Consider the following 20,110-nt stretch of genomic DNA (forward strand, 5'->3'; position numbering starts at 1 on the left):
ATATAAGGCTTAGAACTTAGAAACTGGTATGAGGATTCAAACTTGCTTATCCCTGTGTTAAGTATTATCTCTACATTTTACTTGCATGGAGAACTCATGGTTCTTCTTGTCCAGGTTTAATAAAGAAGAACTACAGTTTCCTGTTCTCCAAATGAATGTTGTCTTAGGACTTTTCCTAAATATAGATATTAGCAATTCCATATACTGAATCAAGTAGAAAATAAGACCAACTTATATTATTGTGGAAGTTTTGACAAGAAGTGGTTGTCTACTGTGTCACTTATACCCTGAACATCAGAAATCGCTCCAGATGGCTTCTGAGGAAAGATCTGTTGGTTAGATCTATAACCTGACGTTAGAAGGTACAAAAATGGGCCCAAACCACGAGCAGTCCAATTTTACAATATTTTACAATATTTGAATGTGTTATAACTTCTCTTGGATGAGTTCACATTTCTTTTCTTTTCTTCATCAGGAAGCCAGGAGAATATCACAACCTCAAGCCATTCTAAAGATGAAACAGTTTGTTTGATCGGTTTGACGAACTGTCGACATCTGGCCACTCCATCCTGTGGGATCAATTTTTCTCAAACATGCACCTCCCAGTCCTGGGAGGAAGAAGTGAGTTGTAGAGGAGATTCACTGAAAAATAAACGTGGGTCTACAGAACTTCTGGGGAAAATGGAAGAAGCCACCAGACAGGCCACTGTAGATGAAACAAAACGGTCAACTCAAGATGTGTGCAGGACACATAAAGAAGACTTAAGTCTTTTCTGTATGGAGGAACAAATCCCCCTTTGTTCAGGCTGCAGAAAATCCTGGGATCATGCTACACACACTATAATTCCCAGGAATCAACCAGAAAATCAGGTAAACCAGCATAATCCCCCCAAACGATCCAGAAGACAGTAGGGAGCCAGCCCAGTAAACACATGGGACCTGGGCTAAAATCCTCCCACTTAAAACCTTCTACCAGTTAGTACAATGTCCTCATCTGCACCAGGCTAAGCCTCCAAACAGTCTTCAAGGGCAGCTCTGCATGAGATTCATTAGGGTAGTCTAGCCATGAGTCAATTCACTTTAACTTCAAATATCAGAACAAAGGGACTCTGATTAAAAACATTTGCTGCAGCAAAGGCACAATATGCACCCATTATGATAATGGTTATCTATCACCCTCATCTGGAATTGAAAAAAGTAAAATCCCCTTTGTGGATATCAATTGCCAGAAGATCAGATTAGAAGTAGCTTCTAGCAACAGCAACTGCAGAAAGTCTCTGACCTAATATTAGCAGATGGGGGATGAGGGAGTTTAATTTTTTTGTCTTTGCACCAAAATTCTTTTTATAAACAACAGTATGGCAATAGAATGGAATGGAATGGAATGGAATGGAATGGAATGGAATAGAATAGAATAGAATAGAAGGTACATAACGTGGCATCATAACATGTCGTATCCAAAGTTCAGGATTGAAAAACAGAGCCATATCTCTTAATGTGACCGTTGTTTCTTGTTTGACTTTTTGCAAAGGAAAAACTCAAGGCTCAAATAACACTTGATCTCATTCTTTCTCATCTAGGCTACTGGAAGCGTCCTGAGTGGGTGAGTGCTTTCCTGATGATGCTCCAACATGCTGGGACATAAAGCCGTTTCCTTTAACCTTTCGGACTTTCAGATCTAGACCTGCAGTAGGTGGATGGTGGATGTATCTCATCACTGCCCTCCTGCTGCAGCTCGTATATGAGCTTAGCTCGCATCAGGCCCAGCAGAACCAACCTGCCCCTTGCATGGCGTCTCTTTCCACCTCCAGGACTGAGCGTCCTTGCTCTTCTGTTAGTGGCTGCAGGGAAGCTGCCATATCTGAGCTGCAAAAATCTGAAAGCCGCTAGAAGACAGCAAAGAACCACATAAATGCTCTTTGCTCGCACCTTGTGGTCACCCACGTTTTGCTAACTCAGATCCAGTAGCCCTATTACAGGTAGACCTCACTTACCAACCACCTTGTTTAGCAACTGTTCTAAGTTATGACAGTGCTGAAAAAGTAATTTTATAACCAGTCCTCACGTGTATGACCATCGCAACATCCTCGAGGTCACATGATCGACATTTGGGCCTTGTGGTCACCCACGTTTTGCTAACTCAGATCCAGTAGCCCTATAGACTTCACTTACCAGCCACCAACCAAATGGATTGCAACAGACAAAGTCAATGAAGAAGGTGGCAGTAAAATTGGAAGTTATGGTCACATGATGTCCCGCTTAGCGACCGCAGCAGAAGGAGGTCGTAAGTCGGTTGCAGTTGTGTGATGTTTTGCTCAGCAACCGTGGTGCTTAGCAATGGAGTTGCTGGCCTCAATAGTGGTTGCTAAGCGAGGACTACCTCTGTTGGCCAAAGTGGGCCTGCCTTTAGAATGGCATTCTCCGGGGGATTAAGAGGGGCTCTAGGGAGCCCTTGTTGCTGTGGCTGATGGCCAAGTCCGAAACGCATGCCTTTCATCACTTTTGCACTCCCAGGACAGCCTGGTGAGGAGACGGGTGGGAGGCCGACACCTTGTTGCTGTTTCTTTCCTTGGATGTGTCGGGCTCAAGCCAATCTCCCAAGGCAATGATATTCTTCCTGGAACTTAAGTTAAGTCATAGCAAATCAAAAGCCAAGTGATAGCTTTTCAAATACCATTGATTTTTTAAAAAAAAAATCTAGTTATGTATTAATAGGTTGCTTGGTCCAGACATCTTGGCCTGGGACAGTCCTTGGCCAACCTCTTCTGGACTGGGAGCCAGATAAGGTCAGACCTGTGTAGTACATGGATGAGAAGGGTGGTAGATTAGTTTGGGAAGTTGGTGAAAAGTACCTTCTTGGAATGAAGCAGTGGCAATCCACTTCTGTGTCGTTGCCAAGAAAACTGTACAAACCTGTCCCTGAAATCCCCAGGAGTTCAACTCAATGCAAGAATGTCATTATGACACTTTTTTATGTCTCGATGCTGCTATATTAATATGGAGGTTATTCACTGATAGTATACTGATTGCCACCTTATTGACATGCTATTTTAGCTAGTATTTCTATTACAGGGTAGTCCTCGACTTACAACCATTCTTTTAACAACTGTTCGAAGATACAATGGTGCTGGAAAAAGTGGCTTACAACCAGTCCTCACACTTACGACTGTCGCAGCATCCCCCCGGTCATGTGATCAAAATTTGGGCACTTGGCAACCACCATGTATTTATGACAGTTGCAGCATCCCAGGGTCACATGATTGCCATTTGCAACCTTCCCAGTCAGCTCCTGACAAGCAAAATCGATGGGGAACCATGTGATCTGCCTAACAACTGCAGCAAAAAATGTCATAAAATTGGGCACGACTCCCTTAATGACTGCATCACTTAGTGACAGAAGTTCCCAATTGTGGTTTTAAGTTGAGGACTACCTGTACTATGTTTTGTGTATGCAGCTTAGTTGAAGAATCACATTATATTCCACTCTACGGTCTATCATATGAAAAGGCAAATGTTTTGATCTTCTTCAATTATGCATCATTTATGGCCTGAATTCTCTCTCTCCCTAGGGGGAAGGATGATTTTCCAGAATCAAAGCCAACCAGTTCTTCCATTGTAGGATTTTCAAACACAAACACAGCAGGCTTCACAGAAAAAGGTAAAAAAAAAAGTTTCATTACAAGCGATATTGTATCTAAAATATGCATCTGGGAAAAACTTCTGTAGTACTGGATCTTCATAATCAGGATTTAGTGGCTCATAAAAAAAAACTGGTTATCTCACCTTGTTAGGACACTGCCTATGGGACTGATTGCACATGTCATGGGTACCATATATGTGTAACCTGTATCTACTCCTATTAACTTTACCTTTGGACTCTCTGCCCCAAGGCTTAGGGTCTGGGGGTCCAATAAGAGGATACTTTGAACTCTTGGTAAGTTCTTTGGGAGTGTTTTCCACCAAAGTCCCCCAGGAAGCTTCCACAGCTTGGGGCCAGACTAGCCCCTCGACCGCTTAACTACTCTGGATCTTGGGCTGAGAGGAAGGGTGTGGCCCAGACTCCCCAGGGGAGCCTCTGTGGCTGAGACAGGAACCTGGACCTCCCCTCACCTAGTTCAGGACTTCACCACTCCACCAGCCGGGCTTTCTTCAAGTCATCTGTCTAAGCCAGTGTTTCTCAATCTTGGCAAGTTTAAGATGGGTGGAGTTCAACTCCCAGAATTCCCCAGCCAGCAAGGTTGAGAAACACTGCTCTAAGCTAACAACCATCTGCTGGAGCCCTTCTCACCCTAAGGTCTCTTCCTGCACCTTTGATAACTTTCCCCAAGTTTTTTCTAAGTTTCTTCTCATCTCTTTGGGACACCCTCCCCCATTCTAATTTCCTTGCAAGCTCCCTTCTGGATGTTGGAACCCCTTGATCTCATTCCATGATTTCTCTCCTTCTATTACCTTTTACATCCAAGTCCCCTTTCTAACATCCCGTGGATTACAAACCTTGGTCACCCCAATTCCTAGCTACTTCCTTGCTTCTCTTGACAAAACTCCACCCGTTTGCCCTAGCTTCACTCATGTCCCCAACTTCTCTGCAACTCTAGGTTACAATGAACGTGGGAATACAAGGTAGAAGTAGGTCAGGCACAGCAGTTGTCTCCTTGCAGCAGGCCTGCCTTAAGTCATCAACCCTATGAAACCATAAGATCAGCCGAAATGGGAGCTACTAAGATAAATCTTTCTCAGTGTACCGTATACTCTCCCTGCGTACAACATTCTCCCCGACCCTGTAGACACTTTGATTGATAAGCCATTGTTCCAGCGATTGTGATTATTTCAAGGAAACTGAAATAATTGCCACCTTCCTATGTGGAGGTGAAGAAGGCCATACTATTTTCACAACCAAGGATAAACAAGGTGTCAGCGATGGTAGTGCTTATGCCTTTGATGTCCGGATGCTGATATGCTGAGAACTCTTTTCTATGATAGAGAAGAAGATGCCCCACTTCCTTCGGTACTATCTGCATTTCTTATCTGTAGTTGTAAAGTGATTACTCAATGACTCTGTAACCTGTGTAACACTTGAGCATCCTGGAATCAGGGCTCTTAGCTCTGGAAACCTGGCTGGAAACCTGATGATCGTTGCAATTCTGCTAGCTAATAAAGGAAAAATTGGTTTTGTCACTCTCCTTAAGGTGAGATTTCTACCACATGGGTTAGGGCAGATTTGCACATTCTGCTTGGCCCATCACCCACACAGACCTTTCACTGCTTCCTGAGGGCAGGAAAAGGTAACAGCATGCTCCTCCCACTTCTGGCCCATTGCAAATTCACTCTATACTTGTGCTTTCCAGTTTTGATTCAAAAGTACTGTTTTCTAGCCTGTATGAAAATGAAGTCAGTCAGTCAGTCAGTCAATCAGTCAGTCAATCACTGAAGCACTGAAGCACTGAACTCTGTTCTTAAGCTACTAGGAAAGTGCTGCTTCAGTGATTGACTGACTGACTGATGGACTGACCGACTGATGGACTGATGGACTTCATTCATTCTCCAGTTCAGTCTTCGGTGTTTCATTCTCTTCTAGTAGCATCCCCAGCTTCAACTGGCTGCAGTGCCTGGCAGGCCCCCTCCTCTCCAGCAACTGATTGCTGCCCTGGACAGGCTTTTCATCCTGGGCTGCCCTTTTCTATGACGGTCAGCAGTGGCTTTTTAAAAAGTAATCTCATGGATAACCATGAATGATCCTCAGCCCTATTCAACCCTTACATCTCTTGGGGAGCAACCTTTTGGTTTCTGCCCAGGTTGCACGCTCCTCTTGCTTTGCCATCCCTGCCCACAGAACTGCAAAGCTTCCCTCCCCTTGTCTTTATTTGTAAAAGTTGCAACAAGTAGCATTACTACTTGTTTCTGTGAAGCTGAACTATCCGTTCTTCCTTGCTACAAAGTGGAATGAACCTAAAGAGGAACTAAAGGAACAACCTATCGGCCTCGCTGGGTAAACCGGACAGGAATCACAACCAGATGAGTTAATTCCACTTTATTGTGGAGCTACATTGATAGAATCTTGCAATTCTGAAAGTACTTGTCTCCCCTCATCCCCTTTACAGCCCGAGAAACTAGGGAGGGTCCCTTCCGAGCCTCTTGCCCCACCCACTATCCAGCTGCGGGCTACGCCCTCTCTTATCTGACCGTTCCCTAGGCAGCATCTCTTGGCCCAGTCTCCCAAGGTCTTTCCCACATATTTGTTTATTTATTTATTTAATTTTTTGTCCTGCCTTCATTATTTTTATAAATAACTCAAGGAGGGGAACATACCTAATACTCCTTCCTCCTCCTATTTTCCCCACAACAACAACCCTGTGAGGTGAATTGGGCTGAGGGAGAGGGACTGGCCCAAAGTCACCCAGCCAGCTTGCATGCCTAAGGCGGGACTAGAACTCTCCTACCATGCCTGATTGGCTCTTGGGCTGAGAGAGAGGGACTGGCCCAGGGTCATCCAGCTGGCTTTCATGCCTAAGGCGGGACTAGAACTCTCCTACCACGCCTGATTGGCTCTTGGGCTGAGAGAGAGGGACTGGCCCAAGGTCACCCAGCCGGCATTCGTGCCTAAGGCGGGACTAGAACTCTCCTACCACGCCTGATTGGCTCTTGGGCTGAGAGAGAGGGACTGGCCCAAGGTCACCCAGCCAGCTTTCAGGCCTAAGGCGGGACTAGAACTCTCCTACCACGCCTGATTGGCTCTTGGGCTGAGAGAGAGGGACTGGCCTGAGGTCATCCAGCCGGCTTTCATCACACAACTATTGCTTTGATTGTTGTGGCACCAGAGCAACAAGGGTACCGTAAGGGAGAAAGAGAAAAAAGAAAGAGTTGGCTTTGGTGTCGCAGGAGATACTGTGGGAAGGGGGGGAGGGGGTTGAAGGCACCCATGTGTGCAAATATCTGGGAAAGCGAAGGAAGTGCAAGGTGACTAGTGAGAAAGGAACAGTTCCTGAAAGGAAGAGGCAGGTGCTGGTGGTCCACTCCACACGGGCATCAGCTAGCAAGGCCTGCCTTCCCTGCATGGATGGGAAGGCAAGAAACAGGCGCAACAGGTCAGGTCCCACGGTGGCTGCAGTCCAGACTGAGCCCAGGCCGGTCCTACTGCCAACCGTCGGCAATCCAGACAGAAATTTCGGAAACTGGCTTAACAAACAGCCGAGAGACCAGCCACTTAGGATGGTGGAAAATTAGTCTTAGGAATCGGTTTTATACATAAGCATTTCAAAGTCTGCAGATTTGGTCCCTAGAATTTAAAGATTTTTTTTAAATAATTCTTATTTAGAATCACAGAATCATCAAACTGGAAGGAGCCCCCGGGGCCCTCAAGCTTGTTTAGAGAAGGGATCAAATTGAAGCCACCCCCAGAGATAGTTCTCTGGCCTCTGCCTGAGCGCATCACCCAAAGGGGAGTCCATCACCTCTCTGGGTGCTTGGTTCCACAGTTAACCTGCTCTTACTGTTAAGAAGTTTGTGCTAACATTTTATTGCAATCTGCCTTCTTATCATTTAATTCCACTGTTCTGTGTCCTGCTTTCTGGAACAGACAAGGGACTTGGCCTTCTGCATTGTACCCCCCCCCCTTTTTTTTTTTTCTCCCTTCAAGTCTGTTTTTGACTCCTGGCAACTGCCTGGACAGGTCCCTGCGGTTTTCTTGGCAAGGCTTTTCAGAAGTGGTTTGCCGTTGCCTCCTTCCTAGGGCTGAGAGAGAGTGACTGGCCCACGGTCACCCAGCTGGCTTCTTGTCTAAGGCAGGACTAGAATTCACCATCTCCTGGTTTCTAGCCTCGTGCCTTAACCACTAGATCAAACTGGCCCTCTCAAATGGTACCTTTCAGGTATTTAAAAAGGGCTACCTTACCCCCCCCCCCACCTTTCCTCAAAGTGAAATATATCCAGCTCCTTCCCCCTTTCTTCATAGGACTTAGCATCTCATCTCCCAGGCATTCTCTTGGCCCTTCTTTGATCTTGTTTCAGTCAAGATTAGCTGAGGTACAAATAGGAAATTCAGAAAGTACAGCGTGCAAATTTCACACATCTGCAGCTTTTGCATCTGTGTTCCTGGGATTGTGCAGCAAGAAAAGATGCATTCAGCTGAAGGAGTTGTGGACCGTTGCCACACCCCTGGCCCTGCATCCTCCCAAAAGCTGCTTTGCCCGGCCTACTTTGCCCACTTCCTCAACAATTAGGTTCAATTGGACTTACTCCCAGATACCAATATGTAGGATTTCCCTATGTCCCAATCAAGCTCTCCCTGCTTACCGAGGCCATTGGGATAGAATCTGCAAGAATCAGGAGAGGAGAAGTGCTCTGTTGCCTCAGGCAGAGAAGATATCTGATTTCTGTTTATTTTTCAAAGGAGAAGCAACTGATGGGAAAGAAGATGACAACAGTGATAAGCATGCACTGGCTGAGCAGTGGGTGGACTTCAACTTGGAAGGAAAGAAGGAAGCAGGTAAAGGGCCCGTGAAATTGGGAGATATTCCTCTGAGTTACAGGGAGATAATTTCTGTATTCTGATCTTGGGAGCTCCAACAGTCAGCCAAGAGGAAACATGGTACTGAACTAAGTACTAAGAGTTTTTCTTCTGAATTCATGTTCAGGCAATCTGTGCCACCCACCAGCCACATTGACCCACCCCTTTCTCCCATTTTGCAACCCCCACAGTCCACTGGGATCACATTGCCAACATTTGGCAGCAAAACCACAGATTTTCAGATTTTTTTTTCTTGCCTCCAAAGCAGTATACAATAGATTTGCTAGATCTCCAGAAAATCTATTTATTCAGCTCTTTAACCACTCTCCTGAATCCATCCAAAAGCAAAGAAGCCCAGGCTTTCCACCCCTTCAAGGCCAAAATAATCTTTAAAAACTGGAAATGGTTGCCCAACCTTATCTTGACAAAGTTGGCCATCATCTCTGTTTTGTCCTCCTCTTCTCTCCATCAGAAGCCTGATGTCTTTCCACTATAGAAACCATCCTCATCCTTCATCATATGGAAGGCCAAAGCCTACTGCTCATAATTTTCCTTGCCTTCTTGATTTTTATGTTTGTGACCTCTGGAAGTGTGGAGAACCACCTACTACCGAAACACTGTAGGCAACTCTACAGTTGCAGTGCGACTGGATTTGTGCACAGTAGGGGCCCACTTGTTATGGCCCTGACCCTGAGCAGAGCAAAAGAATCAATTAGATTAAGAAGACTAATAGTGCAAGTCATGGAGATGCCAGATCCAGACCCAAGCAGGATATAACTTTTCCCGTTGAGCTGCCTGCCTTTACATCAGCAGGCAGGTTTCAGCATGTAACACTATAGGCAAAGCAAAACCTCAGGAACCATCTGAGAGAGAATGGCATGCTAACTTCCAAGCCAAGGTCAAGTAATGTTGAGCCTTTTCACACCTTCCCCTTTCCCAGGACTGAGTTATCTTTTATTTTTTCTTATTGGCTCCTACATATTTTTACCAAGGTCATCCCTACATTCTTCCACAGCTACAAGCCTTTCAATGTCTCCTTGCTTTAGGAAAGGCAGGAAGGCCAAGATGGTGTACTCAGGCTGTAACTCTCCATAACCTGGACAGATTCCAAATATGTGAAACTTTTAACTCCCAGAATCCTGAGCAATGGCTGTTCCAGCTGGGGAAATTGGAAAAGCACACAGCTGGAGGATGCCTGAACTGGGTGTGGCTGCTGTAAGAAGACTGAACCATGGCTCCATTGAGCACCGCATTCCACAAACAAGTTCTCTGCTTGGAGCTGTCCAAGGTCCTGTAGCTCTACCCTATTTGCCATTAGGTAGTCCCCAGGTTAAAAATGAGTTCCAAGGCCTGTCCTTAAGTAAATTTGTATGTAAGCTGGAACAGTATTACTGTATAATACTGTATAAATAGTACTGTGTATTTAACTCAAATCATTGTGTATTTAACTCGAATCTTATTACAATAGGCTCCAATTTTAACTATGGGTCGTCCTTAACCTGGGGTGTTTTTAACCTGGGGACTACCTGGTATATGCTCTAGTTCCATATGTCCACAACTGGGTGCTAACAGCCCAGAAGCTCTTCAAGAAGTACTTTATAAGTAACATATCCTTCCTTATTTGCTTGTTGTCCATGGAACCTCTATGGCTTGAAAGGGGCTCTGGGAACTGATCTGGGCCAACTCAGTTGACACACGATACTGGGCTGGTTTCTTGGACCTCATTATCTCTCCATTTTTAAAACTAGGAATGCATCCACTGCTTCCCTGTGACTTCAACATCACAGGGTAAAATGAGTAGAGGATTTTGTTAAGAGAATCTCCATCACCACTCCCATGTCTGCTCTTCTCTTTAAAGAATTTTGTTGCCTGCAAGAGATAAATGGAAATCAGCTGATTTAGAAGATTAAAATGCTCACTTTCCTAATAAATTAGTTTGTTACACTTATATAAATATTGGCTAACGTGTGTATTTCTGTTACAAACACCTCTCTTGCATATCCTCTTCATCCATAATTGGGCTTCCAGATAAAAGAAATGCAATTGTTTTAAAGGTGATTTCAGCCTCATGTATGAGTCTTGACTTTCTCTGTGCTGGACATGATTTAGTACTAGAACCACTGTACCTATGGAAACCCTTCTTAGGGTTTATGGATTTGGGCAAGATCAAGAGAAACAGCCTAATGTTACTGCAGAGATCCATCATGTCACTGGTAACAGTGACCTTCCTATGTACTTGCGTAGTTTGAAGGCAGCTGTAGAAAAACATAGGGATGACCTTGGTAAAAATATGCAGGAGCCAATAAGAAAAAATAAAAGATAACTCAGTCCTGGGAAAGGGGAAGGTGTGAAAAGACTCAACATAACTTGACCTTGATTGTGTTTGGTATAAGATGGAACAGAGGGAAAGATTCTGCTGCTTTCAAGATTTTGCTTTTATACCCTACAACAATACAGTAGCATTCCTATGATCTCTGCAATGTCTGTTTCCTGGTCTGGCCTATCTGACTGCAGCCTTTCACACTGACTCAACACACAATGCTTTGTGAGCACAGAATCTGCCACATCATTGAGGTGACTGGGGCACCTCTTTTTACAGCAGGTTCCAGTTTGCCTTCCAGATGATACTGAGCATTAACTCTCAGCAGCCACAGGCAGCCAGGCCATGATGAGAGTCTTACTTTAGCAACATCTGGAGCACAGCAAGCTTCCCAGTCTGTTTCATAAAGCTTCTGTTTATTTATCTGCCCCTCTGAAATGATGGTCTGTGGTCTTGTTCTCAAGGGCAATCTACTGAAATAATTAGAATTGTTACAATTCCAAAGCCCATCTTGAAGAACATATTTTTTAAACCAACACAAGTTGAGTTAATAAAGCAGAATGCAAATGTTTTGAGCTGTTAAGAACTGTTTATTCAACAAGATGTTAAATACAGCAGAGAGAAAGAGAGGAGGAAAAAACTGGCACCTTTCCTGATCACATCTATGTTTAGTTACAATAAGAGGTGCTTTGCAGGGACGTGCAACTGGGTGCTATTGGTTGCCAAGACAGTACAGGATCTACTAAGCCTTTCCTAAACATTCTGGGAAGGACAGATCTTTTTTAAAAATGCAATACAAATAAACAATTATAATGATATATTATTTTCCCCTTTGTAGGCACCCAACCCAACTCAAGGGTCAAAAACTCAATTACGTGGATTGTGCTCATACTATTTATCATTCAGATTGCGGGCTTGGTAACCACCATCTTCGTTTTTACAAGTGAGTGGCAAATTCATGTTCCATGTCAACCAGTCCAGATTCCATCCTTTAGAATATTTTAATATCTTGAAACCTAATAAAATTCCTACTAAGAAAAAAGGATATTTTAATATCCGTTCAAGTACTCATTGCTTATGATGGTTTTGTTTCCCCAAATATTTAGAATAACTTCCCACATAACAGGCATGCTGGTTTCCTTTGTGGTGTACACATTGGTGCAGTTATTCTACTAACATGTTGGTTCTTCTCCATCTCTCTTCCCTGCCCTCCTATCAGAAAAACATCACTCGTAATGCAGGCAGTCAGTTGCTTAGAACAGATGAATGTTCACTGCTTTCCTGCATTCTCATGCAGTGGAAATCCCACCAAGAAAACCCAATCTGAAAGAGTCAAAGCAATCACTTTATTTTAGTGTACTGGGTGGTCAGCCTGATGACCAATGGAACTGTGTTATACAAATAAGACCAGGGAAGGAAAATTGTAGCCTCTGTTTTTGCAAACTATCAAAAAACCATGAAAGGACATAGGAAGGCAATAAAATGAAATGAAAACATCTGGCTCTTAAGTTTCAGGTCTTCCAGAATTGACCCTGACTATTTATAGGGATTATCTTTACTTGTTTCAATTAAAAAAAAAAATTGCAAGCCAGCCGGAGTCATTAAAAAGTCAGACAGCCTCAGAATTTGGTTAAATAAATAAATGTTCTGCCTGGATGTTTTGTTGTGTTGAATACATTTAAATTTAATTACTAATTAAAGTATTAAACTCTTCCAGTTACTACATACTTGATATAATGATTGGATGGAGTGGTCAGTGGTGGAAATAGTCTGGAGTGGGTGGAGAGGGAAGCTAAATGACAGCTGTGTCCAGCAAATGGAGCCTCACAGTATCTCTTCAGCCAAGCACAATGTACTCTGTGACGTCATAATATAGGACATCCTTCCACCCTGTTGCACATTATTGGCTGTCAGTGGAGACCTCAAGATCTCCTTGATTTTGGGGAGCAGCTATCACAACATACAGTACATTATTTTCAATTGCATTCGCTTTCTCCAGATATATGGACTTTTTATAATTCCCAGGAAGATCCTATTACTTGTACCACCAATCATGATTAGGAATTATGGAGGTTTTGATCCAACACATTTGGAGGATCCCAAGCCAGAGAAAATTGAACTCAACTTCCTAAGGGAGAGGTGGAGGATAGCATCAAAAAAACAACAGCGTTTTCTACCTTCCCTTTTATGCCCTGAGCTTCTAAATCAACGTTTCCCAGCCTTAGCAACTTCCAGGTGTGTGGACCAGCCCCCAGAACTCTCAACAGCCATGTGGAATTCTGAGAGTCGAAGTCCATACACCTGGAAATTCCCAGTTGGGAAACACTCTTCTAAATAATGGGGTGAGGATCAATAATCTATTTACTAATATGAATTCCTATTTGCAGAGGCTAAACCTCATTTGCCTCCTGCTGCTGCCACCACTTCCTGTTGCCCACCTGGCTGGCACATGAGCCAAGGGAACTGCTATCATGTTTTGGAAACAGAAAGGACCTGGAGCGACAGTCAGAATCATTGTTTCTCCTTTGGAGCCTCCTTGGCAGTTTTTGGAGATCTAGAGAAACTGGTAAGAGAAGGATCTGCCAAAATCGTTACCTGCAGTCATGACCAAGCGGGCCTGCCTACTGGTTCACTATTTCACCAAATAAGAACCTGCCATTATCTCTCCAGGATGTTCCAAGGAGTTAAATCTCTTTCCAGTGTTTGTGTTGCTTTATTCTCTGTACCACAGAAGCAGATTGTGTAATCCATTGGATCCAGATAGTGGATTCTCTGGAGAATGTGAAATGTAGTCCTCGATAAAACAAGTATGTATGCATACATGCACACTTATGAAGGGTGAAGCCCTTGTGTCCTCTGTAGGCATTTATGCAGCAACATCACAAATTATGCACCAGAACTGAGCTGGGCAGAAAGTTCCTTAGTTTTTCAGGAAGGGCTACCCTATTCTAAGCATGTAGGAGGAAGTTCGTAACAGAATCCTGCAAAGGATATAGTTCACAGGCTATTCAACCCCAGCTTCTATGAATTAAAAGGAATGTGTCCAGCTATGGTGGTTAGCCCACCTTTCCAGGACTTTTCCCTTCTAGGAAACTAAGAAGGAAGTTGCTTTGGATTTTCCCACTCAAAGCCCAGAATTGCAGAACTTAATGAGAAATTCTCTTCTAAATGCCAAAATTCTAGATACACAAAGGAGTTTAATGGGAAAAGAGAAATATAGGGAAAACAAGGGGAGGCAATAGTGCCACAGACAAAATTCCAAATAAGAAAATGAGTCATCCCAGCTAAACCAAGTACTTATTACCTCTTGGGTTTTAGCACATATTCAATGCAGAGAACATGTTGGAAAGAGATCTTCAGGGCCTTCTGCCTGGATACTCTCAGTCCTTCCTTCCTTCCTTCCTTCCTTCCTTCCTTCCTTCCTTCCTTCCTTCCTTCCTTCCTTCCTTCCTTCCATGCTGATGCTCTGGGCATTTTCCTCAGTTTTACAGAACATGGGGGATAAATGGAAGCCAATTTGAGGGAAACTGAATGTTGCTTTGCTCAGTCAAGCGCAAGCCACCATCAATGATATCCTGAGTCTAGGTAGCAACTCAGCAATTATTTGGGGGTTAAACCCACCTTCCAAATGACTTTTGATGGATTTCTGAAGGCACAGTCTAGTTGGTAACTTACGAAGTGCAGAATTCAGTTTCCAAAATGTTCTGAAACCCAGTTTTTCTGTTATTTTTAATTTAAAAAAAAAAACAGATTGGCACCGTGAATGCTAGACAGCCCTTCAACCACTGGGTTGGCCTCCGCAGAAGTTCTGAAGAGGGCTGGAAATGGCCAGATGGGACTGTATTCAACAACCTGTAAGTTCTTCCTACCCTTGGGTACTCAGACCATCCCCTCAATTAAGTCTCCAAAAATCATTACGATATGGCTCTTTAGGCAGATGTTTAGGGGTGAGAAGGAAGATCATAGCAACCCGCACATGTAGGCATGTGGGGCTACATGTTAAAAGAGGTCTGTAGTTGTCTCAGTCTGGATTTCGTACTTGGTCTGTTGTAAACAGCTCAGAGGTTCTGGATTGGAATGGCATGTAAACTGGAGGAAGGGAGGGAATAAAATAGGATAGCTTCCAAGGGACAAAAGGAAATTTAGATTGGCTCCAACTGTCTCTGCCCTTCACTACATTCATTCATTCACTCACTCACTCACTCATTCACTTTACTATTCTGATAGACCACTGTGTTCCATACAGACTCCCAGTGGTTTACAGTATTCTATGAAAACAATAGAACTGATATATAAAATAACAATAAATTCAACTCAACCCACTCCCACCTTCCAACAGTAGCAACAATCCATGCCCTGCAGAACAGCTTCATCTTTACTGCCTTCCTAAAATACAAGCTTGCTAAAAGACAAGCTTGCCATGCAAATTTTCAAGGGGCATGAATTCCAAAGAGATGAAGCCCTTACAGGAAAACATCACCTTTTCCCTTGCATCCATGAATCTCACCTGGAGAGAACCCTCAACACCCCAACCCTGGATGTGTGGACCCAATGGGCGGCTTTCTGACTGAAGGAGATGGTTTGAATGTGCCTTGTTCTCTTGGGCATTAGCTGGACTTGATTAAGAAGTATTTTGCAAAGAAATCCTGTGCTGTTTTAGGGTTTTTTCCATTACTTTATACTTCCAGCATTACAGCTCACGTTCTTGCATTCTCCTACCAGCCTTTCTCTGTGCCTCCCTTGGGTGCTTCGGGTTAGAAATGCAACTTGAACACTTTATAGAAAGTTATATTCATTCCCAGGCAAGCAACTTTCTATTGCTTTGCAGCTTTGAAGTGGAGGGAGATGGACGGTGTGCTTATTTAAAGAACAGAGCTGTCAGCAGTGCAGATTGTGCCATCTGGAAGAAGGGACTCTGCAGCCTGAAAGGGCTGATGAACCACCAACACTGCAGGGCAACGTGACCTTTGAAGAAATCCATCGGTACAAAACGGAGTGGTGGTGCCCTTGTTCCTTCACTGCCACTCGGCGGTGTGTGTGTGTGCACCATGATAAATTTCTGTGGGTGGCCGTCCTTTTCATCCACGCAGGAGATAAATGTTTTTACTGTACGTGGTATATGTACAATGTACAAGTAGATTGAAAAATCAAGGTGATGTACAGTAAGAAAAGATCCTAACATATTTTAACGGTCTTTCTTTCATTATAGGTTGCAATCCTAAATAGGTTTTCATGGGAGAACGCTCCTTAAATTTAGTAGGATTTACTCCCAAGTAAATTAGAAGTATACCTAAGAGTGTATTCATACTGTGTGTTTTGGCACAGATACTTTCTAACTGGATTGAGAGTGTTCTACCACCTCACTCTTTTTAACTAAAAGAAGAAAAGGCAAGTTCCTAGTCCTCAAGTCTGGAGAAGAAATACCTTAAAACACTAGCCAACTGAGTGGCTAGACTAGACTAAAGTGAGGCAGGGTAGATTGCAATTCAGGACACCCAGCTGTTGGCTTTGCATGTTGTGTGAGCCATATCAAGCCGTAGTATTGCATGTATGGATGGAATTTAGTACATGGGGTGACTCTGTCCAGAAGCTCAAAATCTTAAATCTACCAAAGCAATCCCTCAAGCACCCTCAGTTCTAAAATCCCATGATCCTGATGCTTCAGACTTGGGACCCTACGTCAGAAGTAACAGCATGTTCCTTCAAGAGAGAATCGTAAATCATCATATAGTTGAGTCAGGCTTTTCCACGCAGAGAGGCGGCTTCTGCCCTTTTCCATAAAGGAGCACTGAAACTCTTTATCCCCTCAGCCCACCCTTCCTAAGACACTGATACCCTGAGGGCGAGGAAAGCAATGTGATCTATGGCAAGAATGCGGTAGCAGAAGCAAACAACAGTTTTGCAATGTGGGACAGGCGTAATGGAGCACCACTGCATTCTCGCTCTGTAACCTTCAGTCTAGCAGAGGGAACATTTCCTAGAAGCAGTGCCTGCTTAAGCCATGCTGGCATCCGGTGGTCGCGTCTCATATTCGGGCACTGAGAGCATAGTTGCAATAGGGAGGATATCAGATTCTCTGGCCAACACGGAAGCTCAGTTTGATGGAGCAACATGCACACCCTGCCAAGAAGAAGAGAGCTTATAAAGGCCGCCTTGCCAGATGCCTGCTTCAGTCTTTCTTCTGGATATAGGAGGGCACCTGGGCCCAAGTGGGCTGCCCATCAAGCAGGGATGAGCAACTTCAGGTTTATGATGGCCTGTGGGCCTTATGGATAGCAGGTGGACAGCAGAGAGAACGTGTGGCATGGAGAGAGTGTGCGTGTCAGGTGAGAACCTATCTTTATAGGTCACAGTCAGGAGAGGAAGCAAGCCGAACCAAGGCAGGAAGAAAGATGAAACCCCTTGAAATATTGGCCTAACCCAGTGTTTCTCAACTTGGCGACTTTTAAGATGTGTGGACTTCAACTCCCAGAATTCCCCAGCCAGCATAGAATTCTGGGAGTTGTAGTCCACACATCTTAAAGTCGCCAAGGTTGAGAAGCACTGGTCTAACACAAAGGAGGTTACATAGAGGCATGCTAGGAGAGTCTGCTAGGCAAGGCAGGGAGAGGGAAGGGCTGACTTCCTCTGCTAGCTGCTGCATCCATTGCTCTGTGCGTTAGTAGGTTTATGGCTGCAGAAAGTTGGTGTGCTTGAAAGCTGACTTCTCAAAATCCTGGCCCTCATTTTCCATGGGCCTGACAAGTAGTCTGTTTAGAACTTTCGTGAGAGATAATTGTCCCTTCCTGGAAGCCTCACATTTGAAGGAGAGGGTTTTGGAGAAAGGCAATGAGAGAAAAGGAAAAAAAGACCAACCAGGTACACCCTACTCATCTTTGGCTATGGCCTTCCTCTCCTTCTTGCTTCGGTCCCACCCCCCACACACCTTCCCCACCCACCAACAGGTTGCCTCCAAGGGAACGTGCTTCCTGGTAGCAGTACAATGACCCAGCCTTGTTCTAAAGGATTTGGAAAAAAGCTAGCTAAATGCATTTTTTTTCTTAGTTGTGAAAAGATAAAGAAATATTAGCAAATGTTTATTCAAGGACAAATAAAGCATATCGTATGGAACTTCTGTAGAACTGCTAAAGGTACACCTTGTTTTGCCTCTTATTGTTTATGCCAGAGCTCATTTTTGGAATATAGGAGGCGATACATCCTGTGGCCACTGAAAAACCTCCCCGGGTTAAAAGGGTTTTCATTTCTTGGAGGGGGCCTCTTGGAATGGCTGGGATCCAAACGTGCTGAAATTTTAGATAATCTGTAGATGAATAGTTCAGCCCATTCTACAGATAGGAAAGCCAAGTGAACTGTTTGATTTAATTAGCTTTGCGCTTTTTCAGCTATCATAGCTGGGCTGCAAAAACTCAGAAGACCACATGAGGGCAGCAGAGACCATTTTTGCAGCCCAGATATGATCACCCTACACATCATGCTAAGCCATAATGTGGTTTGCTTGATTTTGGTTTAGTATGGTCTCTGAACCCAGCCATTTTGGCTTATAAACCATGATTCATGGCTTAATAGGGTAATCCAGCTAAGTGTATTTTAATCAATTTAGTAATATTCTGTTTAATAAGCCACAAGTGGCTGGGCTCACAAAATGTTATGCCATGACTGACGTGTGAACCCAGCCATTGACCTGAGAGGTTGGTTTCACACATTTATGCTAAGCTGTGGTTTGTGGAACTGTGATTTATTGAATGAGCCACAATCATGGGCTTCATATATATTAAGCCACAAACCATGGCTTATACATTACAGTGGCTAGATTCATAATACATATTAAGCTACAGAACAAGCAAATAGGGCCTTTCACTCAAATTCCAAGGATTTGTGGGAAATGAAGCACTCCCTTGAGGGACATTGGTGGAATAATCAGGGCACATTTGACTGAATGTGGCTTCTTCTAAGCTACAGACCACACGCATCTGAAGTCCCCCCTCTAAACCAGTCATTTCTTGAGCCACTTCTATAGCTCTGTGGAGCCTTTCCAAATCACAGAGACTTGTTATGCCTCAACCAAGCTCATGAGAATGGTACACACTTGCCGTATTTGGGGATATATTTGTTCACCCTGTGGATAACATGAGTTGCAACAGAGGAACCCGCCATTTGGGAGGGTGGTGAAATTTTAGGTAGGAGGCAGATCCTGAAGCAAGTCATCTTTCTCTTCTGCCCAGACCAAAGTGGGTGGGTGAGTTGTATCTTCTGAGGGAAGGTCCTTCTAGCACCATCCTAGTTTTGAGGACATGACGTGTCTCCTGGCACTTCAAAATCCCTTCTAATTTGGAAACAAGGGAACTTGGGAAGTTCTGGTTACTGCTGGTGGTGTCTGGATTTCCGAAATCTTTGTTCTAATTCCCAGTCCCTGCATACATGTCTCTCTCCAAGGATATGCACAAACCCATCTGCAGGCCAGGAAGCTCAGCAAGGCAGCTACTGAGTTCGCAGGACCGAAATACCAAATCTATCAATCAAATTGAGAAACACTGCAATGCAAAAGAGCAGAATGGGGCTGTCATAATTATGTCTGGCCACCATGTGGCAGCATGTGCTAATCATGAACCACAGCTGGTTGTGACCTGGATTGTGTTTCCCATTCCTTTTAAGAAAATCAGGGTTCGATCCTGAAGTAGTGGGAAGAAACAAAATCTTAGCATACTAGGGAATTTCAGTGGAAGCTAAACCGATAGCAGTTGGAACGTTTTTTTTCTGGTATTTGTTCCTGAGGTACATACAGCCTATCAAATCAAATCATATACAGTACAATGTTCTGGTAATAAAGGTAACCTTTCATCTCCCCAACTCAAAATATGCAAAGATGGGGAATGCTCTGCCAATTGAATTTCTACCTGTTATGTTGCTGGGGAAGAAGAAGAGAGTCTCATCCAGAGTTGGTATGAAATGTGCTGTTACTATCTTCATCTTCCTCCTCCTCATCATCACCCCAGAAGCCAAAAAGCTTCTTGTTCAAAGAAGAGCAAGGTTTCCCACCCACCCCCATAGCATCATGGGTGCTGTAGTTCAGGTAAGATTATGAACTTCAGTTCCTCTGGTCAACAGTAGATCCCGCTTGTTTTGAAAGCCATCCCAGCCTAGGACTTAAAAGTACATTTTACTTTTTTAAAAAAGGGATTTTTTAAAGTGTTAATTTTTGTTATACCATTGGGTGTTTTTGTCTTTTTATTCTTTCGAGGGACACTTATGCACTCTTGTGTCCTGTGAAAGAATGATGACAAATGCTC

The 20,110-nt window shown here is 43.9% G+C and overlaps 1 protein-coding gene across 1 annotated transcript; it reads left to right on the plus strand.

The window, feature by feature from the left end:
• Positions 1-630: 630 nt before the first annotated feature.
• Positions 631-15,819, plus strand: LOC134488941 (C-type lectin domain family 2 member D-like). The gene is made up of 8 exons (XM_063291297.1): positions 631-870; positions 1,581-1,603; positions 3,570-3,658; positions 8,387-8,482; positions 11,662-11,766; positions 13,211-13,389; positions 14,574-14,677; positions 15,652-15,819. Exons 1-8 carry the CDS (start codon positions 682-684, stop codon positions 15,785-15,787), a joined length of 921 nt encoding a protein of 306 aa, XP_063147367.1. The 5' UTR covers positions 631-681; the 3' UTR covers positions 15,788-15,819.
• The last annotated feature ends 4,291 nt before the right edge of the window (positions 15,820-20,110 follow it).

The sequence above is a fragment of the Candoia aspera genome, chromosome 2 (assembly GCF_035149785.1).
Source record: "Candoia aspera isolate rCanAsp1 chromosome 2, rCanAsp1.hap2, whole genome shotgun sequence".
Lineage (NCBI taxonomy): Eukaryota > Metazoa > Chordata > Lepidosauria > Squamata > Boidae > Candoia > Candoia aspera.

Bases quoted from the DNA above. Each gene is read 5' to 3' on its own strand.
- LOC134488941 (XM_063291297.1), top strand. From the start codon at position 682: ATGGAAGAAGCCACCAGACAGGCCACTGTAGATGAAACAAAACGGTCA. The intron at 8,483-11,661 runs GTAAAGGGCCCG...TCCCCTTTGTAG, and splicing joins GGAAGGAAAGAAGGAAGCAG to GCACCCAACCCAACTCAAGG. The intron at 13,390-14,573 runs GTAAGAGAAGGA...AAAAAAAAACAG, and splicing joins TTGGAGATCTAGAGAAACTG to ATTGGCACCGTGAATGCTAG.